Source organism: Accipiter gentilis, chromosome 22 (genome assembly GCF_929443795.1).
Source record: "Accipiter gentilis chromosome 22, bAccGen1.1, whole genome shotgun sequence".
Taxonomy (NCBI): domain Eukaryota; kingdom Metazoa; phylum Chordata; class Aves; order Accipitriformes; family Accipitridae; genus Astur; species Astur gentilis.
Genome location: NC_064901.1, coordinates 15,548,992 through 15,567,736, shown reverse-complemented (window position 1 = coordinate 15,567,736; position 18,745 = coordinate 15,548,992). Strand labels below are relative to the sequence as shown.

The 18,745-nt window shown below is 40.0% G+C and overlaps 1 protein-coding gene across 2 annotated transcripts in view; it reads left to right on the top strand.

The window, feature by feature from the left end:
• Nucleotides 1-18,410, top strand: part of DCAF5 (DDB1 and CUL4 associated factor 5) — a 75,238-nt gene extending 56,828 nt beyond the window's left edge. For both annotated transcript variants that reach the window (XM_049825301.1, XM_049825302.1), the window contains exons 8-9: nucleotides 9,611-9,738; nucleotides 16,344-18,410. In XM_049825301.1, coding sequence (XP_049681258.1) covers nucleotides 9,611-9,738; nucleotides 16,344-18,149 — 1,934 coding nt within the window. In that variant the 3' untranslated portion in view covers nucleotides 18,150-18,410. The remainder of the gene's footprint in view (nucleotides 1-9,610; nucleotides 9,739-16,343) is intronic.
• The last annotated feature ends 335 nt before the right edge of the window (nucleotides 18,411-18,745 follow it).

Here is an 18,745-nt window from a genome sequence, read left to right as displayed (position 1 = left end):
CTTTTTTGGTTTTGGTTCTTGTAACTTGAGGAAGGGCATCAGTAAACTTGCAACATTTCAGTTACAAAATTAATTACTTAATGTCAATTGCCCTCAGTGGTTGCTTAATGAGATCAGAAGATCCTGTAGTAGGAAGGTGCATGTCTTAGTCTTTTGTAACTTGAGTAGTTCCCTTATTGAAACAGTTTAGCAAAAGGCAGGAGCTTTGTTTTATTAGACCTAAAGATTTGGCTTCTGTGGCAAATAACTCATTGGCCATCCACATCACCTGTGACAGGCTTATTGAAGCTCTTTTCTTTATTCAGCTCTTCTTGAAGGGTTGTGCCTGTTCTGAATGTGATGAAACAGCCTTTCTTAAATCTCATCCTGTGATTCAGAATAATTGTTCAGCTAGAGAGGTTGCTGTGCTTCCTTTTGGAGAAAGAGTCTTCTTGTAGGGATGTGGAGACCTTGGAAGGCTTCTGCTTCAATGGAAAACTGCTTGTTCTCATGTTCTAGCTTAAAATAGGAGTGTCTTTGGGTCTGTGATCTGAGGGGGTGGAATGTGGTCTTTCATTTAAAATACTGTACAAACTAGACAGGATGATGTAATAGCCTATACTGTTGTTTGGTATTTTACATAAAAATATCTCTCTAACTGATTTCTACCTTCCAGTTGAATTCAGACATTGTGTTGCTATAAATATTTATGATACAACTCCCTTAAATTATATCAGCTATTTGTAAATAGCAACTTTTTTGCAAGCATAGATCTTCTTACAGAGCGGCATCCTTAATGACAACTCTGAAAGAGATTATTTTGCTTAAGTAGAGGTGCAGCAAGTACTAGTTATCTGATGATTAGCAACATTACGACACAAAAAATGAAGAAAAGTGGGAAGGAACCCACCAGTCAGACAATTGCAAACATATTTCAAGTCGGAGGAATGCGGTTACCTGTGTTGGTGTTTTGCCCGGGAAATGGAACAAATTCTGCTGGTTTTTTGCAAATAATCATAATTTAGAGGTGCCCTCCCAGTAGGTTGCATTGGGTCATTCCCCCTCAGCTGGAAACTCTGCCAGGGCTTTTGTCCATCCAATTATTAGACAGGATTTACTTGGGGGCAGGGAAGTCTGTGAAAAAAGGTATTTCCTAAATTGCTTAGGAAACTGTTCGCTTGAAGAGTTTTATTGGCTGTCTCCTTCCACAATCTTAGATTATTCTGAATAGGCCAGGATTTCCTTTGCCAGAAAGTTGGTTGCTTTTTTACCACCTTTTGTCCTTTTTTGAAGATGGAATAGTTTGCTCATTTTTCCACTTTCTTCTCCATCCAAGTACTACCCAGCTTTCCACTGTGCTTCAGAAGTAATTGCCGATTGTCTTGGTAAATTTGTTAGCCAATTTCCTCTTCAAAGTATATATCCCAGTTTTCTTCAGAGCCAGAGTTTCTAGCAAGATTAATACATTAGTCTGACAGAAGAAAAGCAGTCCTAAGTTTCCGCAGCTTTTACTTGACTCCAAGGCAAGCTAGAAGTGAGAAGAGACATTAGCCCTACCTGACATGCCCAGCAAGACTTAAGTCATATAAGACTGAAGCGCTTGTATGTTAAGCACTTCAGGCAGTATTTAAACCTAACTCCTATAAACATGGTCTCTTAGCTGGTAAAGAATCCCTGTTCAAGACAGAACCTGACATGTCTTGTGGGGTAATAGAGGGCTTAGGAGACCAAATGTTTTGCAAAATGGAATGTACATTCCTCACCCACAACTCTGAATCATCTTTGCAACTCGGAGCTTGTCTCTTGCTTTTGAAATATTACTCAAAGATGCTATGGGATATGATATTTATTTGCAATTGAGAAGACAGTTGGGGATCCTTCAGTTTACGTGAGCAGGCTGTCACCAGCCTTCTAAAAAACTTCACTAAATCAGAACAGCAAACTGCATTTCAAAATCTCTTTTTAATTCTATCTTTGACTGTAACTGCTAGCAAGAAAAGGCCTGTCATTGTGGTCCAGTTACTAAACTAATTGCACCAATTTTCAGCAGAACTGATGCAATTTTTCTTCCCTTTTTTTCTCCTCATTGGTCACTGTAAATGCAGATACCTCTTTAGGCTTAAGAATTCAGCAACAGATCTTTTCACAACATTTGAACAGGGTTATCTCATTGGAGACAGCTTGTGATTTAAGTTCTCAAAATTCCAGGCTGATAAGTGAAGATGAATAATAGATGATTAATGTTTCTTAATGTCTTTAGCTATTTTTGAGTTAGTTATATATGGGCACACATGCATATATGCATACCACTTGGGTTGGGGTGGGGGGAAACCATCTGGCCCAATGGGGAGCATGCTCTGGAAGGTTTGTATTTTTTAAAAAATTGATTTTTCTGAGGTTTGGTCTGGGAATCTAAACTGTTTTACTCTTAGGACTGTAGTTTGTCTCTTCCTTCAAGTCAGTGTTGACCATGGTGTGCTTTGGAACAGTTGTTTGATTATCACAGCAAGTGGTGGGGCAGTGTAGAAGAGGTTCTTGTGTTCAGTGGAATTTAGACTGGTTTCTGTCATGTGGATTGTAATACCAGAAACCTGTGGAAATGTCCTGGCTAGATGGCATCTATCAGAAAACAAGGCAGTGTTGGGTGCTTTGTAGTGCTGTAGCCAAGTGGAAGAAGATTCAGCACCCATGAGCATTTCTCTAACCTGCCTTAGCATGTTTAATATCTAATTTAGCACTAGAAAGCTGAAGATAGCACTGAGCACTGGGAGAGGCTGAAGAAGCCTTAGCCCCCAGCAACGAGCCATCTGATTGTACCAAAGCTCCTTCCTCTGTATTGTATTGAATGTGTTTGCAGCTACCAGTAGAAAATAAATGCACAGGTAAGCTGTTTTCACACCTCCATTTAAAAAAAACCCCAAATGTATCTGTCGGTTGTGTGATAATTTCACTTACTTTATTCTCTTTGTTTAGAAAACATAGTTGTTGGTGGTAATTCACATGGTTCCAGTAACATTGTAAAAACCATTGCAACCTATGCAGTTAAACACCAAAAAAGCAATCTCTTTCAGACCAGGATAGGGGACAGAATGGGAAGGGTATGCCAAAGTTTATTTCTATAGTAATTTTGTCTTAGCTTTCATGTTGTTTTCAGCTCTACTGGTGATAGCAACGGTGGGAGGTTTGGTATAGATAAGGCATAGATAGATATGGCAGATATTTAGCAGCAACAAAAGAAGGGAGAAAATATATATCTAGAAATAGCCACTACCACTACAGCTGTCTGCGTGTTCTTTAGATGTTTAAATATGAATTTTTTCTTTGGCTTTTGGAACTTCTGTGGAAGTATAAGACCACCACGGGGCTGATTCTAGGTGTAGGCTAGGCAAAGTGAGTGATTGCATGGAAGAGCAGGTTGCCTGGGGCAGGTGCTAATGCCAGCCCACTGCTCCCTGTGCTTATGCTAAAGCTCTGGAAGGCCATGCTGATCCTTTCACCTGGCCTGGGAGGTGGAGGGTGGGTTCGTAAGTGACAAAGGAAGCAGTCTGAGCTGAGCATGGAGTTGGAGCTGCTTTCTTACAGGGAGACGCTTCATTTCGCTTTCTCTTGTAGCAGCAGAAGTACTAAGCCAGAGTCCCCTAGTGCCTCCTCCAAACTGTCTCCTCTTGCCATGCCAGGAGAAAAAAGGATCTTGGCCAGCCCTTGCTGTTCTCACCCCATATTTGATGTGACCAAAGTCAGTTTTGCCTGTGCTGCTGAGAAACCTTGAAGTTGTTCTGGCTGCTGCCAGAGCTGTTGTCAGATCCCTGATCCCACAGGAAGAGATGCTGTGGGGCCCTGTGCTCTCAGGGCAAGAGTGCTTGTGTTTAAATCTAGGTTCTCTACAGATGGGCCTCTGAGAAGCGAAGACATCTGCTGGCATGCATTGTACGAAACAAATACAGGTGTGTGAGTGACCAGAGAGTCTTTTTAAGGAGTCTAAACATAATCTGCTGCACTGAAGGCAAAGGCCCTATATGCTGTGCTTATTTGTTTGCATTGTGCTGTGCATTTGCTTGCCAAACTATGGTATTTCTTCTTCCATTAGCACATCGTGACCTCATAGGATTCAAATGCAGGGCAGTGGCCTACAGTCTAAATGTGTCCTGTATTATTATTAATGAAAACTATATTAATTTTAAATGAGCTTTCTACTGTAGTGCCAAGTACTACAGTGGAATGGTATGCTATGGCACACTCACAGCAGCTGCAAATATCTGGTCCTTCTCAGGAGTTTTCAGCACTTTGAGTAATTTACAAGACTTGTATGAAGTTATGCTTTAGTCTGTGGAACGTCTTTCTACCTTATATGAACAAACAGTGGGACTTCTTTTTCAGTGTCCTAGATAGAAAGGACTTCTTAATGAGGTCATGTAATTCTTCTGTTACAGAGCCGGTGGAGGATTGTTCCTTATCCCAGCAAGTTCTCTGGCACTTTGGCAGGGTTTTTTTAAAATGTTTGGAACAGAGCTTCCATTAGTTTAGAGACTGCTCTACATTCTTACAGAATTTCTGCACTAGGGCACTTTTCCTAATAATCTATCACTTCCCTTTTTTCCTTATTCTTCAAATAACTCCTTCTTCTGGGTGTTTTTTTTTTTTTTTTGAACACTGCTACGTGTTGTAGAACTTGTGCATGGGAAGTCAGATTGCTGTCCAAATATCTCACTCTCTTTCATTATGATTTACTAGTGGTTTTTAAAATGTTTTGGTATGTACCATCCAGAATGTTCTCAATATGTGAAATATCAAATAATTTTCATAAATATTTGCAAAACCGTGTAATTAACAAGGATTTCATTAGTATAATATTTAAAACATAAAATAATAAAGCAAATCAAGAAATAATCACTTTAGCAACATAGTAGACATCACTGCTTCAAGGCATTGTATTATTCCTTCCTTCTGTCTCTGTCAGAGCCTGTAGATAGGCCTTGTGTTGCAATTGCATTCTTGTCAAACGTGTGCAGGGGAACTCTGTTTTAAAATGTACACTTCAGATTTAGCCTTTTATAAGTTATTTCTTCCAGCTGGTCAGATTTCATAGTAGGATATTAGTTAAACAATTTTTTAAGACTTCGTGTTGCTCCTCTTTGGAGCACTTATTTGCAGGATGTAGAGGAAGAGGGATTTTCTTGACATTTCGCTTTGTGTATCAAATAAGCAGACCAAAAAAACATTGACCAGCACAGCTAGAACACTAAACCACTACTCAGAACTGTCTTTAAGCATAGCAATTTTTGGAAAGTATTGCAAAACCAACTAGTGTATCTCCATCTCTTCCCTCCAGTAGTTATAGGTTAGAAAGTTAGAAACCCTCTAAAATCAGCATAATCAGCCTCTGAAAGCTTTTTTTAAAAATATTATTAATAAAATTATATGTAAGCTAATAGCTTATGTATAAACACTGCTTATACACATGGTAACTATCTAAGAATAGAAAAGCTGTCATGCTAAAACACTTGCAGGACCTGCCACCTGCATGCCACTAAATTCAAAAGCAAACAAACAACACCCCCATCCCCTAAAAAGAACCCCAAATCTCAAAAGCAAAATTTGAATGTTGTTGGGATAGCAGAGGTAAATTCTGTTGGAACAGTACAAATAAAAATACCAGTTCAAGTGAAGACAGCAAAAAGAAATAGAAATTATTACATGCAAAAAAGGAAGATGGCCTCAGGAATTTGAGCAGCTTATGCCAACCTCCACTTAACGTACAGATGCGCTTTTTTTTTTGCCAGCAGACGTGAGCAAATTTAACTCACAGTGTGAGATGGCTAGAAGCTATATGGCTGCAGCTAAGCCTCTGGTGAGAGACCAGGGGGATTCCAGACAAGTCTGGACACAGGCATATGTCTGCCATGCAGATACTCATGTAATATGATACCAACTTTGCTGGGCTACTATAAAATGAAGGGACCTCTGTCAGGATAAGGATGTAGAAAGCTCTGCATTAAAGCACTTAGGGATGTTGCTTAAGCACATAGGAGTTTGTAGACTAAAATTTCATCAGGCAAGGGATTTTCCAAAATGAGGTTCTGGGGCAGTCTTATTATATATGACACGAAGATTATCAGAGTATTGCTGAAGTCAATACTTTCTGGTTTAAATTATTAACGTCTCTCATACTACTGGAAAAAGCTGGTTGCTAAGATTTGTGATTGCAGTAATCTGCTCCTAGGGGACTTTTCCTGTAATTGGTCAGTTAGTTGTTTTAAGGGGCTTTGTAGGAAAGTTCATCTTCACTCTAAGAGGGGTGAAGTATGTTCTGGTACTATGCTTCCTCTGATTTTACTGTTAACAGCTTAAAAGGAATTTAGGGAACTTCAATATTAAAGCAGAAGGCTTTGGAGTTCCTTCATAGAATCACGGAATGGTTTGGGTTGGAAGGGACCTTAAAGATCATCTAGTCCAACCCCCCTGCCAAGGGCAGGGACATCTTTTACTAGACCAGGCTGCTCAAAGCCCCATCCAACCTGGCCTTGAATGTTTCCAGAGATGGGGTATACACAATGTCTCTGGGCAACCTGTTCCAGTGTCTCGCCACCCCCATTGTAAAAAATTTCTTCCTTATATCCAGTATAAATCTATGCTCTTTCAGCTTAAAACTGATGCCCCTTCTGTCACTACAGGCCTTGGTAAAGTCTCCCTCTGTGTTTCTTTATAAGCCCCCTGTATTGAAAGACTGCAGTAAGGTCTCCCCAGAGCTGCCTTTTCTCCAGGCTGAACACCCCAACTCTCTCAGCCTTTCCTCATAGGAGAGGTACTCCATCCCTCTCATCACTTTTGTGGCCTTCCTCTGAACCTGCTCTAGCAAGTCCACGTCTGTCTTGTGCTGGGGACCCTAGAGCTGGACACAGTACTCCAGGTGGGGCTTCACGAGAGCGGAGTAGAGGTGGAGAATCACCTCCCTTGACCTGCTGGCCACACTGCTTTTTATGGAACCCAGGATACGGCTGGCTTTCTGGGCTTCAGACGCTGCTTGAATTTGACTACAGGGAGAGCTATGTTTTAGACATGGCATGCTGTGCCCTTGTCATCCAGTGCTCTTAGTGTATTGGTAAACATTTAAAGTTTAATGCCAGAAGACAGTTCTGGCATTAAATAACTATTTTACTAGGAAAATAACCATGGGTTAATTCACACTGCTGACAGTACCGCAAAAGGCTGATGACTGACCTGGAAATGCAGCCCAAGATATGGTGCCCTAAATTTGTATTTAATCTCCATTATAATTCTTTCTTTGCTCATTGTCTCTCTAACTTCTGACTCTTTTGGAAGTGTTTTGTAGGGCATATTTCTTGTTTTGTACTGAATTTAGGCAGCTAGAGTCAGTGGATAGTTAAAACTTGTTTTAGGCACTACTTACAGACTTGGAAACATAAGCAAATTGTCTCTTCATTCCCAAGGTTCACTTTCCTGGAACATTTGTCTGCTAGGTCAAGATAGACGTGTTGAGAACTGGGCTTGATGTAACCATCTACTGTTGGCTTGATAGACGCAATTGGATTGACAATTGTGATTTGGCTAGAAGGAATGCTGTGGGAGTAGGGCAGCTTGCCATCAGCCATAAATGTGGTCATGAATGTCTAGCAGGGTGAGTAGAATGAAAGGACATGAGGAATCTCGTAAGATGGAAAAGAAAAAGAGCCCAATTTGGCATTTAATGAACTTGCGCTCCAGTCAGTTACTTCTCAGTCAACTTTGCTTACACTGCTGAAATCTTGCTCCAGTGGCAGAACTTCTCTCTGAACCTTACAGAACATACAAGTGTACCCAAATAAGAGAACCATTCCAGGTAGTTCAGTCTCAGTTCAGTTTTGATGAACATATTTAGAAGTTAACTGGAGTGATAGTCTGCCTTTCAAGTTTTCTTAATTTTAAATGAGCCTTCAATCAATACCCAAAGTCTTGAAAATGGCCATGCGTTTTGGTCCTTGGAGTTACTCGCCATTTCTTTTCCCTTCTTCAGGCACATTATACTTCCATCCCAAAGTGCCATGAGACTGCAGTTTGGTCTGCAAAAACTGATTTGTGCAAATAGAACACTTGCCAGAAGCAGTAAAAAGATCTGACTGTGGATTTTTAGGTGTTGGATGAATCCTCATTTCAAAATCTTTATTGTGGTTTGTACACCATGTACACATCAGTCTGGTCTTCAGAGTGTAGTTATAATGAGTGGGAGGCAGAGAGTATGTTTTCTAAGAGGAGAGGGGATGAATACAAGCTCACTAGCTGCAGTTCTTTATCATTTATGTAACCTAACAAGTGGAAAGTGATATAGGAATGCCTTTTTTTTCCTCCGTTTTTTTTTCTTGACCTTTCTATCTTCCTACTTTTCAGTGTTAATGCAAGTATTTCTTTAGGAAGTGTGCATTGCAGGAGAACTATGACTCTCTGTTTTAGAAGACAAGTTGTTCAACATTGGGCTTAGGGCTTAAACCAGCAGCTTTTGCAGCTGAAAGCTCCTGTTGAGGACAAAGGAGGATAGCAAACATCTTCAGCAAGAAGAACATAAGGTTTACTTGTTTAGTGTTAAGACAACTGTAAGTAGCACAGAAGCTAATGAAATAATTTTAACTTTCTATAAGGTGTGCTTATGACCTTTGAAGTTGTCAGTAGCAACATTGTTTTCTTCTGAAGTGTTTTTTTAAGTTTTTACTTCCCCTCTTTTAAGAGTTTTGGTTTCTTTCACTGAAGTTAACCGTAGTACGTTGATTGACACTTGTTTATTCAGATGCACAGGTGTGGTTTTTAACAGGTTAATGGTTTTAATTGTGTGAATCTATGAATATAAAAAAAATTACTGTGTGACAGTTTCTTGCTTTGGTGTATAGACCTAGTAAGAATCGATGACCAAGCAGAAAAATTGTCTGGCTTCTGTTTTGAATTTTACCATTAGCACAAAAGCATTCCAATTCAGCTAATTTCCTGCCTTGTGACAAAGCATGATATAACCCACTGGTCAGATGTGTTATTTCAGGTCCTTCTCTAAGCTTGATTCACAGAAATATGAGTTGTTATAGATCCTGGTCTAGGGAAAGCTATACTAAGTCCATCTGTAATGTAGTAACTCAGGTTAGTAGTTTGAAGATTGCCTCCTTTAGATTCCTACCCATCAGACTAGAGTCAACTGTGACAGTAATGAATTGCTGATTTAAAAAATAAATTTAAAAAAGAGTATAGCTATTAAAAAAGTCAACCTCTGTTTGTCTCTGCTTCAAATTTACAAATTGAGTAGTGTCATGCCTGAGGCACTATGGTTTCACTAGTGATTTCATTAAGTATGTATGTTGTTCTTATTCACATACTTGTCATATTAGGTCAAAAACCTTCATTGTTTGTTTAGATAGTTGAACTAAAGCTAGCCTCCAAGTCCTAATTTGCAGGAAGGATGCTTTTCATCAAACTTGAGGCTTTTCATAGAGGCATTGCTCATAAAACTGGAATTCTGCAGCCAACACAGGCCTTAAAATATTGCAAAATAAGGCTGGAAAGCTTTGTCAAATATAATATGACTTAAAATGATAATGAATGAAAGCAATATGAAGATTCAATTATTCATTTCAGTGTGTGATTGTTTTTCCCCTAGGTGGCATTGGCAGGGTCGTCAATGGTGCTTTTATGGTATTGAAAGGTCATCGGTCAATTGTAAACCAAGTCCGGTTTAATCCTCACACTTACATGATCTGTTCTTCTGGAGTTGAAAAGATTATAAAGGTAAGAGTAATTATCAGAAAATGTGTTCTTTCAATATTTCAGGAATAAATGCTTTGTTTTGCTCAGCATAGTTCTTTTCCACAGCCATCCTGTTTTCTCATCTTATTCTTTTGTAAAGTGGTATGTCTTATTTGCTGGCTACACTGATGCAAATTTTTTATTGGGCATTTCAACTTTAAACTCCATTTCAATTGTAAAGGTTTTGGAGATAAGGGATAAGATCAGAGTTTCTTGGATTTGTACCTTGAAAAAGGAATTTTTTTTCCAGTTTCATTCCGTACATAATTGAAGTATCATGCAAACAGTCTTCCTTGGGAGAGTTTGGTCACAGCTGTGACGTGATCTCCTAAGACTTCTGATACTTTGTACTAAAATTTAATAAAAATCTCTCCAAAGAGTATCATTGAGCCTTAGCCTAGCCTGACCTAGCTGAATTTGGCCCAAATACTGCCTCAGGAGCCCTTCTTTAATTTTTGTACATACTTCTGCATTGAATCAATTCAACATACCTTTCTGTAGCTTCCAGAAGAAACAAGACTCTTAATTCCTTCCACAATACGTCTTTTCTGAATCCTCTAGCAACGTACCATAGTTTTAGAAAGGTTATGCCTTTTTATGTGGAATGTAGAGAGATAAGAAACTTTGTTAGGTTCTGAAACTTTTTTTCCTTAAGGAAAGACAGCCAATGTTGTGAGAGCAAGGCAGAAACATTTTTGTCATTTCTAATCGCAGAAGTTGAGAGTGGGGAGGCAGAGAATTATGCTACACTAATGCACTTTGCATTCTGCTGCTGTAGAAATTTTGCTATAATTTAGGTCTAGCAACAAGATGAAAGAAACCAGAAGAATTTAATTTTTAAGTAAGATAATGAGAACGGATGCTGCTTCTAACTATTTGGTGAATGACTTCATAAAAGTCTTACTTGCATGTGGCTATAAATGAGGTTGAGTATTAGTTAATGCTTTACTCAGCTACAAGTTGACTGAATGAACTTGTCTTGCAAAGGAACGTTTTAGTGGTCTGCAACTTATGGACTGGCCCAAACCCCTCGAACCATGGCCAAATGCCCAGCTGCATCACTTGCATTACAGCTACTGTCAGCATTTGGGTTCTGATTGCAGTTCAGCTTTCCTTTTCTTCAATCTTCCACTGGTATTTTAGTTTGCTTTTCTACTTTTTTCTTCACCTGTGTCCCTCTGACGGATTTGATCATAAATCTATCAAATACTGGCTTTGAACAAAAGTGCATTGAACATTCTTAGCAGCTCACTGATTTTTCGTTTTCCAAGCAGTCAGACTGCCACTGTTTAACAACAGTTTTGCCAGAGGCATTTTTTTTTTTGCTTTGGGAACTTGATTCACGCAGCCTGAATTCTCCCTTTTGGATTTTAGATTTGCTGACCCTTCACCCTATGAATCCTTCCTGCATGAGTGTGCTTAGACTGTTGGATTAGCATTGGTATAAACATCCCCTGTGTTGCTTTTGTGTACTTCTGCTAGGGTTTTTTTTTGAGGTGGGGGGGTTGCCTGGTGATTAAAAGGTTAGTTCGATTAAGGCTCCAGTCACAGGTTGTGCAAGTCTTTCAAAGACACCTCTGCTTGAATGCTTCCTTAGAAGAGATCGCCTGTTGTGTCACAGTATGTGCAATGGAACTCGTGTAGCTGCTTTGAAGGACCTGAATTCCCCAAACATTGCAAGCTAGAAACAAATTAAGGCAAAGGTGTTTAATGTATTAAGTTTATTAGCAAGCCAGAACTTCTTACCGTTTTGTTGTGTGTTATTTTGTCTCAGCTTGTGATATGCTTTGTTTGGGGATCAGGTTGTTTTAAGGCTCATATCTTGTCTGATCTGCATGACTTCACTCTTCAAAGGTACTGTCTTAGTGAACAGCAGTTTGCAGGTGGCCACGCAATGGTGGTTTCTTCTTCACTCCAGCTACTACTACAGATAGGCTAGAGGCTAGTAACTGCCACTAGCAGAAGGGAAAAACGGGAAAAACAATACCAGCAGTTCTGAGGGGCTATTTACTGCATCAAAAACTGTTGGGTACACAATTCCTTCTCTTGCATGGCTATCTTTTTTCCCCATATAAATGCTCGATGTGCTTGCTCAAAGAAGTTGAGATGACAAGAGGAAGAGCCATAAATAAAAATTGTAGTTAGTTTTTTTATATTTTCTTGTTTTGTTGGTTTTTTTCGTTTTTGTTTTAATCAGTTCCTTAAGAAGCATCTTTCCTTTTACTGTCCTTCAAGGGTCTTCTAAAAATTTCTGGATTAAATCATAGAAGATAGCTTCACTGTGGTTGGCTGGTATTCCATTCCCTCTGTTGCAGAAACTGATGAATTAAAAATGTAGATGCAAGTAGTTGTTTGTCTGAACCCTTAATTTTTAGACTAGCTGGCCTAAATTTGGTATTTCTAGAAGTGAGGAACTGGTAGCACCAGCATCAAGGCATGATACAGACAAGCCATTCAATAATTCCATGTCCTTCTGCCAACACACTTGCTATTTTAATGCTGATTGCAAATGAGATACGAATTCATTTCAGGCCTAGCCCTGCTGAAATGAGTAGTATTCACAAGGATGATTTTGACCTTTGTAGTTATCGGCTTTTTTGCTTTAGTTTTATTTTGTTGTAAAGCACCTGCAAGAATATAATTCAGTAACTCAGTGGTTTAGGGTTTGATTTCTGCTAGGACTGAGAATACTGTTGATAAGATGGGGGGGTGTATGTGTGTATGAATATTCAAGTGAGGATGTTTCAGAAAGTTAAAATAAGACTCAACAAGATCATTAATAAAGGATACTAGAAGCCCTGACTCCAGGCAAGTGTATTCTGAACACATCAACCCAGATGAATTGCTCATTGCCCTCCATTTCAGAAACCTGAACCTCAGTAAAATTGTATGGAAAAGCACAGCTGTGAACTAAAATGATAATTTGCAGCAAGTATTCACCATGAGGGCTAAAGCAATATAAAACAGAAAAATACCACTTTCCCCTCAGTTAAGTGTGTGAGACATTGGGGTGTGCTGGCAGGAAAACAAATTGCATTGCAGGAGAAATGAGGCATTCCCTCTGATGTGTGGGGCTTACAGGAGGGCCATGGAGAATTAGCAGTTGGAAGACAGTTCCAGAAAATATAAAATAGATAAAGTGCACAAGGATTTTCAGAAAGAAATACTGGTTTGTATTGGAAATGGAATACTGTGTAACTGAGCACAACTGTTATAGTCCCATTTGTTTAAAAATCATCAGTATATCAAAGATAGCAAAGTCTGTTTGCCCATGTTGCTATGGTGACAGATTCATGTCATTGTGGCTAGCTGCCTCTGCCTAATCAGATAATCTAATATAGCTGGTTTTAATTATTCTCACGCTATGGGCATAACTACTTTTTTGTTTTAAAATTTGGGGGTTTGCCACCATGGTGCACAAGCAATTCAAAGATGTTCTCTGAAGCATCTCTGCTGTAGTAGAGAAACAATTTTGTACTCTCCTTTTCTGTTGTTGTTCCTATTTTTATATCCATACTCGGGGCATCAGTGAGTAATATTCAGCTCCTTAATCCTCTGACAGAGAAATAAATTCTTGATAGATTGTTGCTTCTAGTGGGATGATTTGCCAACTTGTTTTCTCCAATTTGCTCACATTCTTCCTCGACAGGGCATCAGTCAGAGGATGAGAAAAAGGCAAAAGCATGCCATTTACAGAGAAGCCCATTTCAGATGCCACAGAGAGCACTGCACCAGTTGCTGCCTGTTTAAAGACTTCCTGGTTCTGCCAAGGATAGATTTTTAGTCTGATGGGACTCAGGCAGGCCCTCACACTCCCTCACAGCAAAATGTCTAAAAAATAGCAGTATCAGTCTCCAGAGACATCTGATCCTGTACAAGCAGGTATTCATCCTGAATTCCCTTGTCTTGTCTTTAATATTCACTCCCCCTCTGTGAACAAATTTGTCTTGGAAGGGAAAAGCCTCACTATGGACTCTTTGTAGCTATCTTTTCAATATTTAACACTGCTGTATTTTCTCTGATGCTTGCAGAGTGAGCAGAAAGATCTGGTAGCACTAACAAGGATGTGGAATCTCTCTGTGCACAATTTATGTACCTTTTTAGATTACTTTTCATTATAAAACAGACCTTTCCCAGAGGGACTTAAGAGCAGACTGCCTCTCCTCCATTTATATTGGTTCATACAGAATCTAAGAATTTTCCAATTCTCTTACTTAAAAAAAGAATTTTTATAAAAAAAACTAGTGGTCAATCTAACACTGCTAAGACTACTTGAGGAAGGGGCATGCCAGTCTGCTTGTCCAGGCATACAGCATGAAGCATTTACAAAAAGGGACATGCTTCTTAAATACAAAAAGATCTGATCTACTTGCTGAAATGCTCAGCAGTGGGACAAAGAGGGGAAAAGATCTGATAAATCATGAGAGGAGGTACTGGACATGGGCTAGTTAAATGATCAAGAAGGCAGCAACTCAGAATAGTCTTTTGAGCAAGTGGAGTTCTATTTTTCTATTAAAAAACTTGGTATAGCCCCAGATCAACAATCTCATGCATTGACTGAGAGAAGACACTTTCCTATGTTGTCTTTAAGAAGTGGAGCATGGGAAATAGAGGATGAAAAGAGATTTCTTTCTGTTCTCTTGAATAATTCAAAAAGGTTAAGTACATAGACTTCCATCAACTATAGCGTGGGCTTAGGTTGGGTTTTGTTATCTTTATCCAAACCTGATGCTTGTCCCTTGAGCTATGTGTCTAGTAAGTGCGGTGCTTGAACCAAGCAGTGGAGGCTGTCTTCATTCTGGTTTCAAGTATTATATTAATGAACTGTACTAGAAGAGAATTCACTTAAGTACTGCGATTAGTCAAAATAGCAATTAAGTACAAATAGCAAATACACCTTTGTATTGAGGCATGTTCCTAGGAACAGGTTACTGTAATGCAATGTAACATTCCTTTGCCTTTGCTCTGAAAAGCAGCTTAATGATTGCCATACAGAAAAAGGTGTGTCTGCAGCCCACCTTAGTTTTGGAACAGTGTCTCTTTTATCTGTGTAGCCAGATGATATGTGGAAGTTCTGTTAACCATAAATTACAGAGGGTGCAAAGTAAAGGCAGTCAAGTTTGGGAGCATTCCAGAATAAAGGTTACCGGTACATCTTAAATTTGGCTGTGCTGAACACGTAGCTGCAAGAGAATTTAATTCATTTTACTTCCAATATTAAAGGTGTAAGGTCTTAGTGTACACTGTTGAAAATCTCTGGGAATACAGAATTGTTGGCAATCTTGTGGGCTTTTTTTATAGTGCTTGTCATGGTAGTATCAGATTATGTTGCATGTGTTAACTACGCATCTGTGAGATGAGTGCTGATTATCCCATTTACACAGGCAAAACACACTTTTTGTTAGTGGTTTTGTCTACTTGGAGCAAAACTTGACTAATTTCTGTTGGGAAAAGAGTTAGATGTTTTTGCCAAAAGGCCAACCTTGCTATAGACAGCTGGCGTAGATTCCCTGCCCCCCCCCGAGGTTGTTAGCATGGTAAAACCAAAGCGTGCCTGAAATCAGATATTTTATAAGCAGAATAGTAGGGCAGTATTGTGGATAAGTTACATACTAGCTCTGCTTACAGTAAGTGTTGTGCATCACATTAACCATTGATCTAGAATAAACTGATAGTGGTTGTCCAATGAGTGCCTTAATCATATTGCCCCCGAATCTGTGAGTAAAACTGAGAAAAGTGAGGAGATCCCACTATTATGTTTGCTATGGATTACTAGTTTTTTAGGGATATTGGTGGATCTTCTTTTGGTGTTTTGTTTTGTTTTGGGTGTTTTTTCTTTCCTTTTCCTCTCCACACCAGGAAAACTGAGGGAACGCTAGAAGGACAGCACAGTCAAGGCTGTTGCTATTGGTAAAATCGTTACACTTTGCAATGTTACTCCCTCTCTTCACTTCAAAAGTAGCTTTCAGTAAAACTCTTCTCCTTCACCTTTCCCTGCTAAAACAGCTGCAGTGTCTCGAGAGGATGTTGGATGCTTTCTTTCCTTCACAACTGTTCCCTAAAGGGAGTGGTGCAGCTCTGCTTTTCACCTTCATACATTCAGCTCCCTGCCTGCTGATCAGGTGTGACTGACACTGCAGCTGGATGAAATGTTACTCTACATCACTGGCACAGGCAGCTCTAGTTTCCTGGGAAACAAGTGCCTTCATTAGTGCTAAGACTGTATTGTAGGCAACAAACTATTCTTAACCATTAGTGAGTAAGCATCCCCTATTACATAAAAATAGAGCCCTTCAATTTGGGGGAAATATTACATAATGAAATATTGAAATGATGGATAACCTGCAGTGTGAGAGCTTTTAAGTTCTGGATGGGTGAAGTAGATGCAGGCAAAACATTTGTAAAGAGGGAGAAAAAAGCCCCGCATCTCTGGAATACTTGTAAGTACGAGTCTGAGCGATAAGAATTAATAAAAACAATCTGCAACTTGCAATTGTTCTGGGTATTGGCACTACTGTTCTATTTCAAATGCTTATAGTAGTTTATGAATTCAAAGACGTATGTATTTTTTTTATTTTCTATTACAGATCTGGAGTCCTTACAAGCAGCCTGACTGCACAGGGGATCTGGATGGTAGAATTGAGGATGATTCACGTTGCCTCTACACTCATGAAGAGTACATTAGTCTTGTGTTGAACAGTGGTAGTGGTTTGTCCCATGATTATGCCAACCAGTCAGTCCAGGAAGATCCACGGATGATGGCCTTTTTTGACTCCCTGGTACGCCGGGAGATCGAGGGCTGGAGTTCTGACTCGGACAGCGACCTCAGTGAGAGCACAATCCTGCAGCTCCATGCAGGAGTAAGTGAGCGCTCTGCTTACAGCGAGTCAGAGTCCTCTTCCTCTTTGCATCACTCCCCACCACATGTGGCTGAAGAGTCTGATGAAACTGCCTATAACTTAAGGGCCTTAAGATCAACTGAATCCCCCTCAGCCAGAGAAGACGTGGCTTCCCGTCAACAGCGGCTCTCTGCACTGAGGAAGTATCAGGATAAACGTCTCTTGGCCCTTTCCAATGAGTCTGATTCTGATGAGAATACCTGTGAGGCAGAACTAGATACAGACCTTTTCCCACGGCCACGGTCCCCAAGTCCTGAGGAGAACGAATCCAGCAGTTCCAGCAGCAGCAGTACAGAAGATGAAGAGGAACTGAATGAACGACGCACATCTATGAGGCAACGCAACGCACTGAGGCGCCGACAGAAGGTGCAAAAGGAGGAAAGGACTAGCACTAACACGGAGAATGTGGCCCCCTACATAGGTGAGGACATCTATGATTACCCCCAGATCAAAGTAGATGATCTTTCTTCTTCTCCAGCTTCTTCACCAGAAAGGAGTTCAGCCAACAAAGAAGTTCTCAAAGAAAGGACGTCTCCTTGTTCAGACAGTGAATCAGTGGAGAGAAAGATTTACAAAGCTTACAAATGGCTTCATTATTCTTACATATCATATTCAGCTACTAAAGATGGTGAATCCTCCAGAGGAGGTGGAGAGAATGATGAAGGGAAACCAGGAACTAGTGGAAGGCACAGTACAGCACACTTGCTAAATAAGGAGGATGCTAGCAACTTGACTTCAGTAGTTCCTCAAGGTTCCCCAGCTCTTTCTACTGAAAGCCACAACAAAGAAACTTTAAAAGAATGTGGCTTGATAGAAAATTCTAGTAATGGTCAAGCTCATGAATGTGACAATCAGCGGCGGATGGAGGGTCAAGAAAACACATCTGAAGACGCTAGCAGTGGAGGTATAGAGCATTCTTTTGAGACTAAAAAGCTCAATGGAAAACCTAACTGCAAAGGGCTAAATAGTTGTACTGAAGAACCTTGCATTCAGACTGCAGGACTTACGGAACAGAGAAATAGTCAGAACTGTCAACCAGCATCAAGCCATCACTCACTGGTCCCTCCATTCTCCACTGTTGCCATCTGTAGCATGTCAGGTCACTGTTCCAGAAACCAGACTGATGACAGTGAGGAGAGGAGCCTCGACACCTCCTGTGTTAACCACAATAATGGCCACTTGCATCTTCGCCCTTCATGCTTCAACAATGGACAGAGCTTTGGAGAGCAGGAGACTGTGACGCAAGGACTACAGGTGCACTCAAATGCTGATAATGGCAACCTTGTACAGATGGGTGTGACCTTGCACAAAGACTGCTGCCTGTCTGAAATGGACTCCAACAGCTACACTGTGAGCACAAGAGAGGATACTGCTGACTTGCAACCTACAGGCAGTGAGAGCACTCAATCTCTCGGAGGACTGAAAAGACACAGAGCGGAGTTGGAAGATGCAGATTCAGAGAGTTCATCCTTAGAAAAGAAGTTAAAAACATGATAAATGCAAATGTCTGTCATAGTGTGCACTCTCTCAAAAAAAAAAAAAAGAAAAGGAAAAAGAAAGTATTAAAGGCACATAGAGCTTGGGTCTGAAACATTGCGTTTGATTCTCCATTCCATTCTTCAGTGGGTCTGTTTTAGATTGCCAGTGGTTCATGCTGTATAAAAATCCAACTTACTCCTTAATGAGACTGAGTCTAGTGTACCAATACAAGGTTCTGTTTAAAGTAAATCCTTATTAAGACGGTTGACTGAATTATTCTTGTGTGGACATGTGTCGTTTGTTCAGCCAGCCAACCAGGATGACTGCTTTAAATTTTAATTCTTCTTCTAAGAAGGAGTTTTTCCATACTGACACTTATTACATATTACAGGCTGAAGAATGAATGAATTAGATCACACTGGTGGTAGCTTGTGGTGTGTTTCTTGTTGAGAAAAACGGGGAAGAAACCTTTCTGGGCCCTTGATTCTGCTTCAGAATCAAAAGAAATGTAACCATAAGGGAGGATATTTTCAGAACAGGCTGGTATCTTTAGAGATGATACTTCATAAAGCACTTGCTTCTGGTACAGTTCAGTGACATTATTATTATGC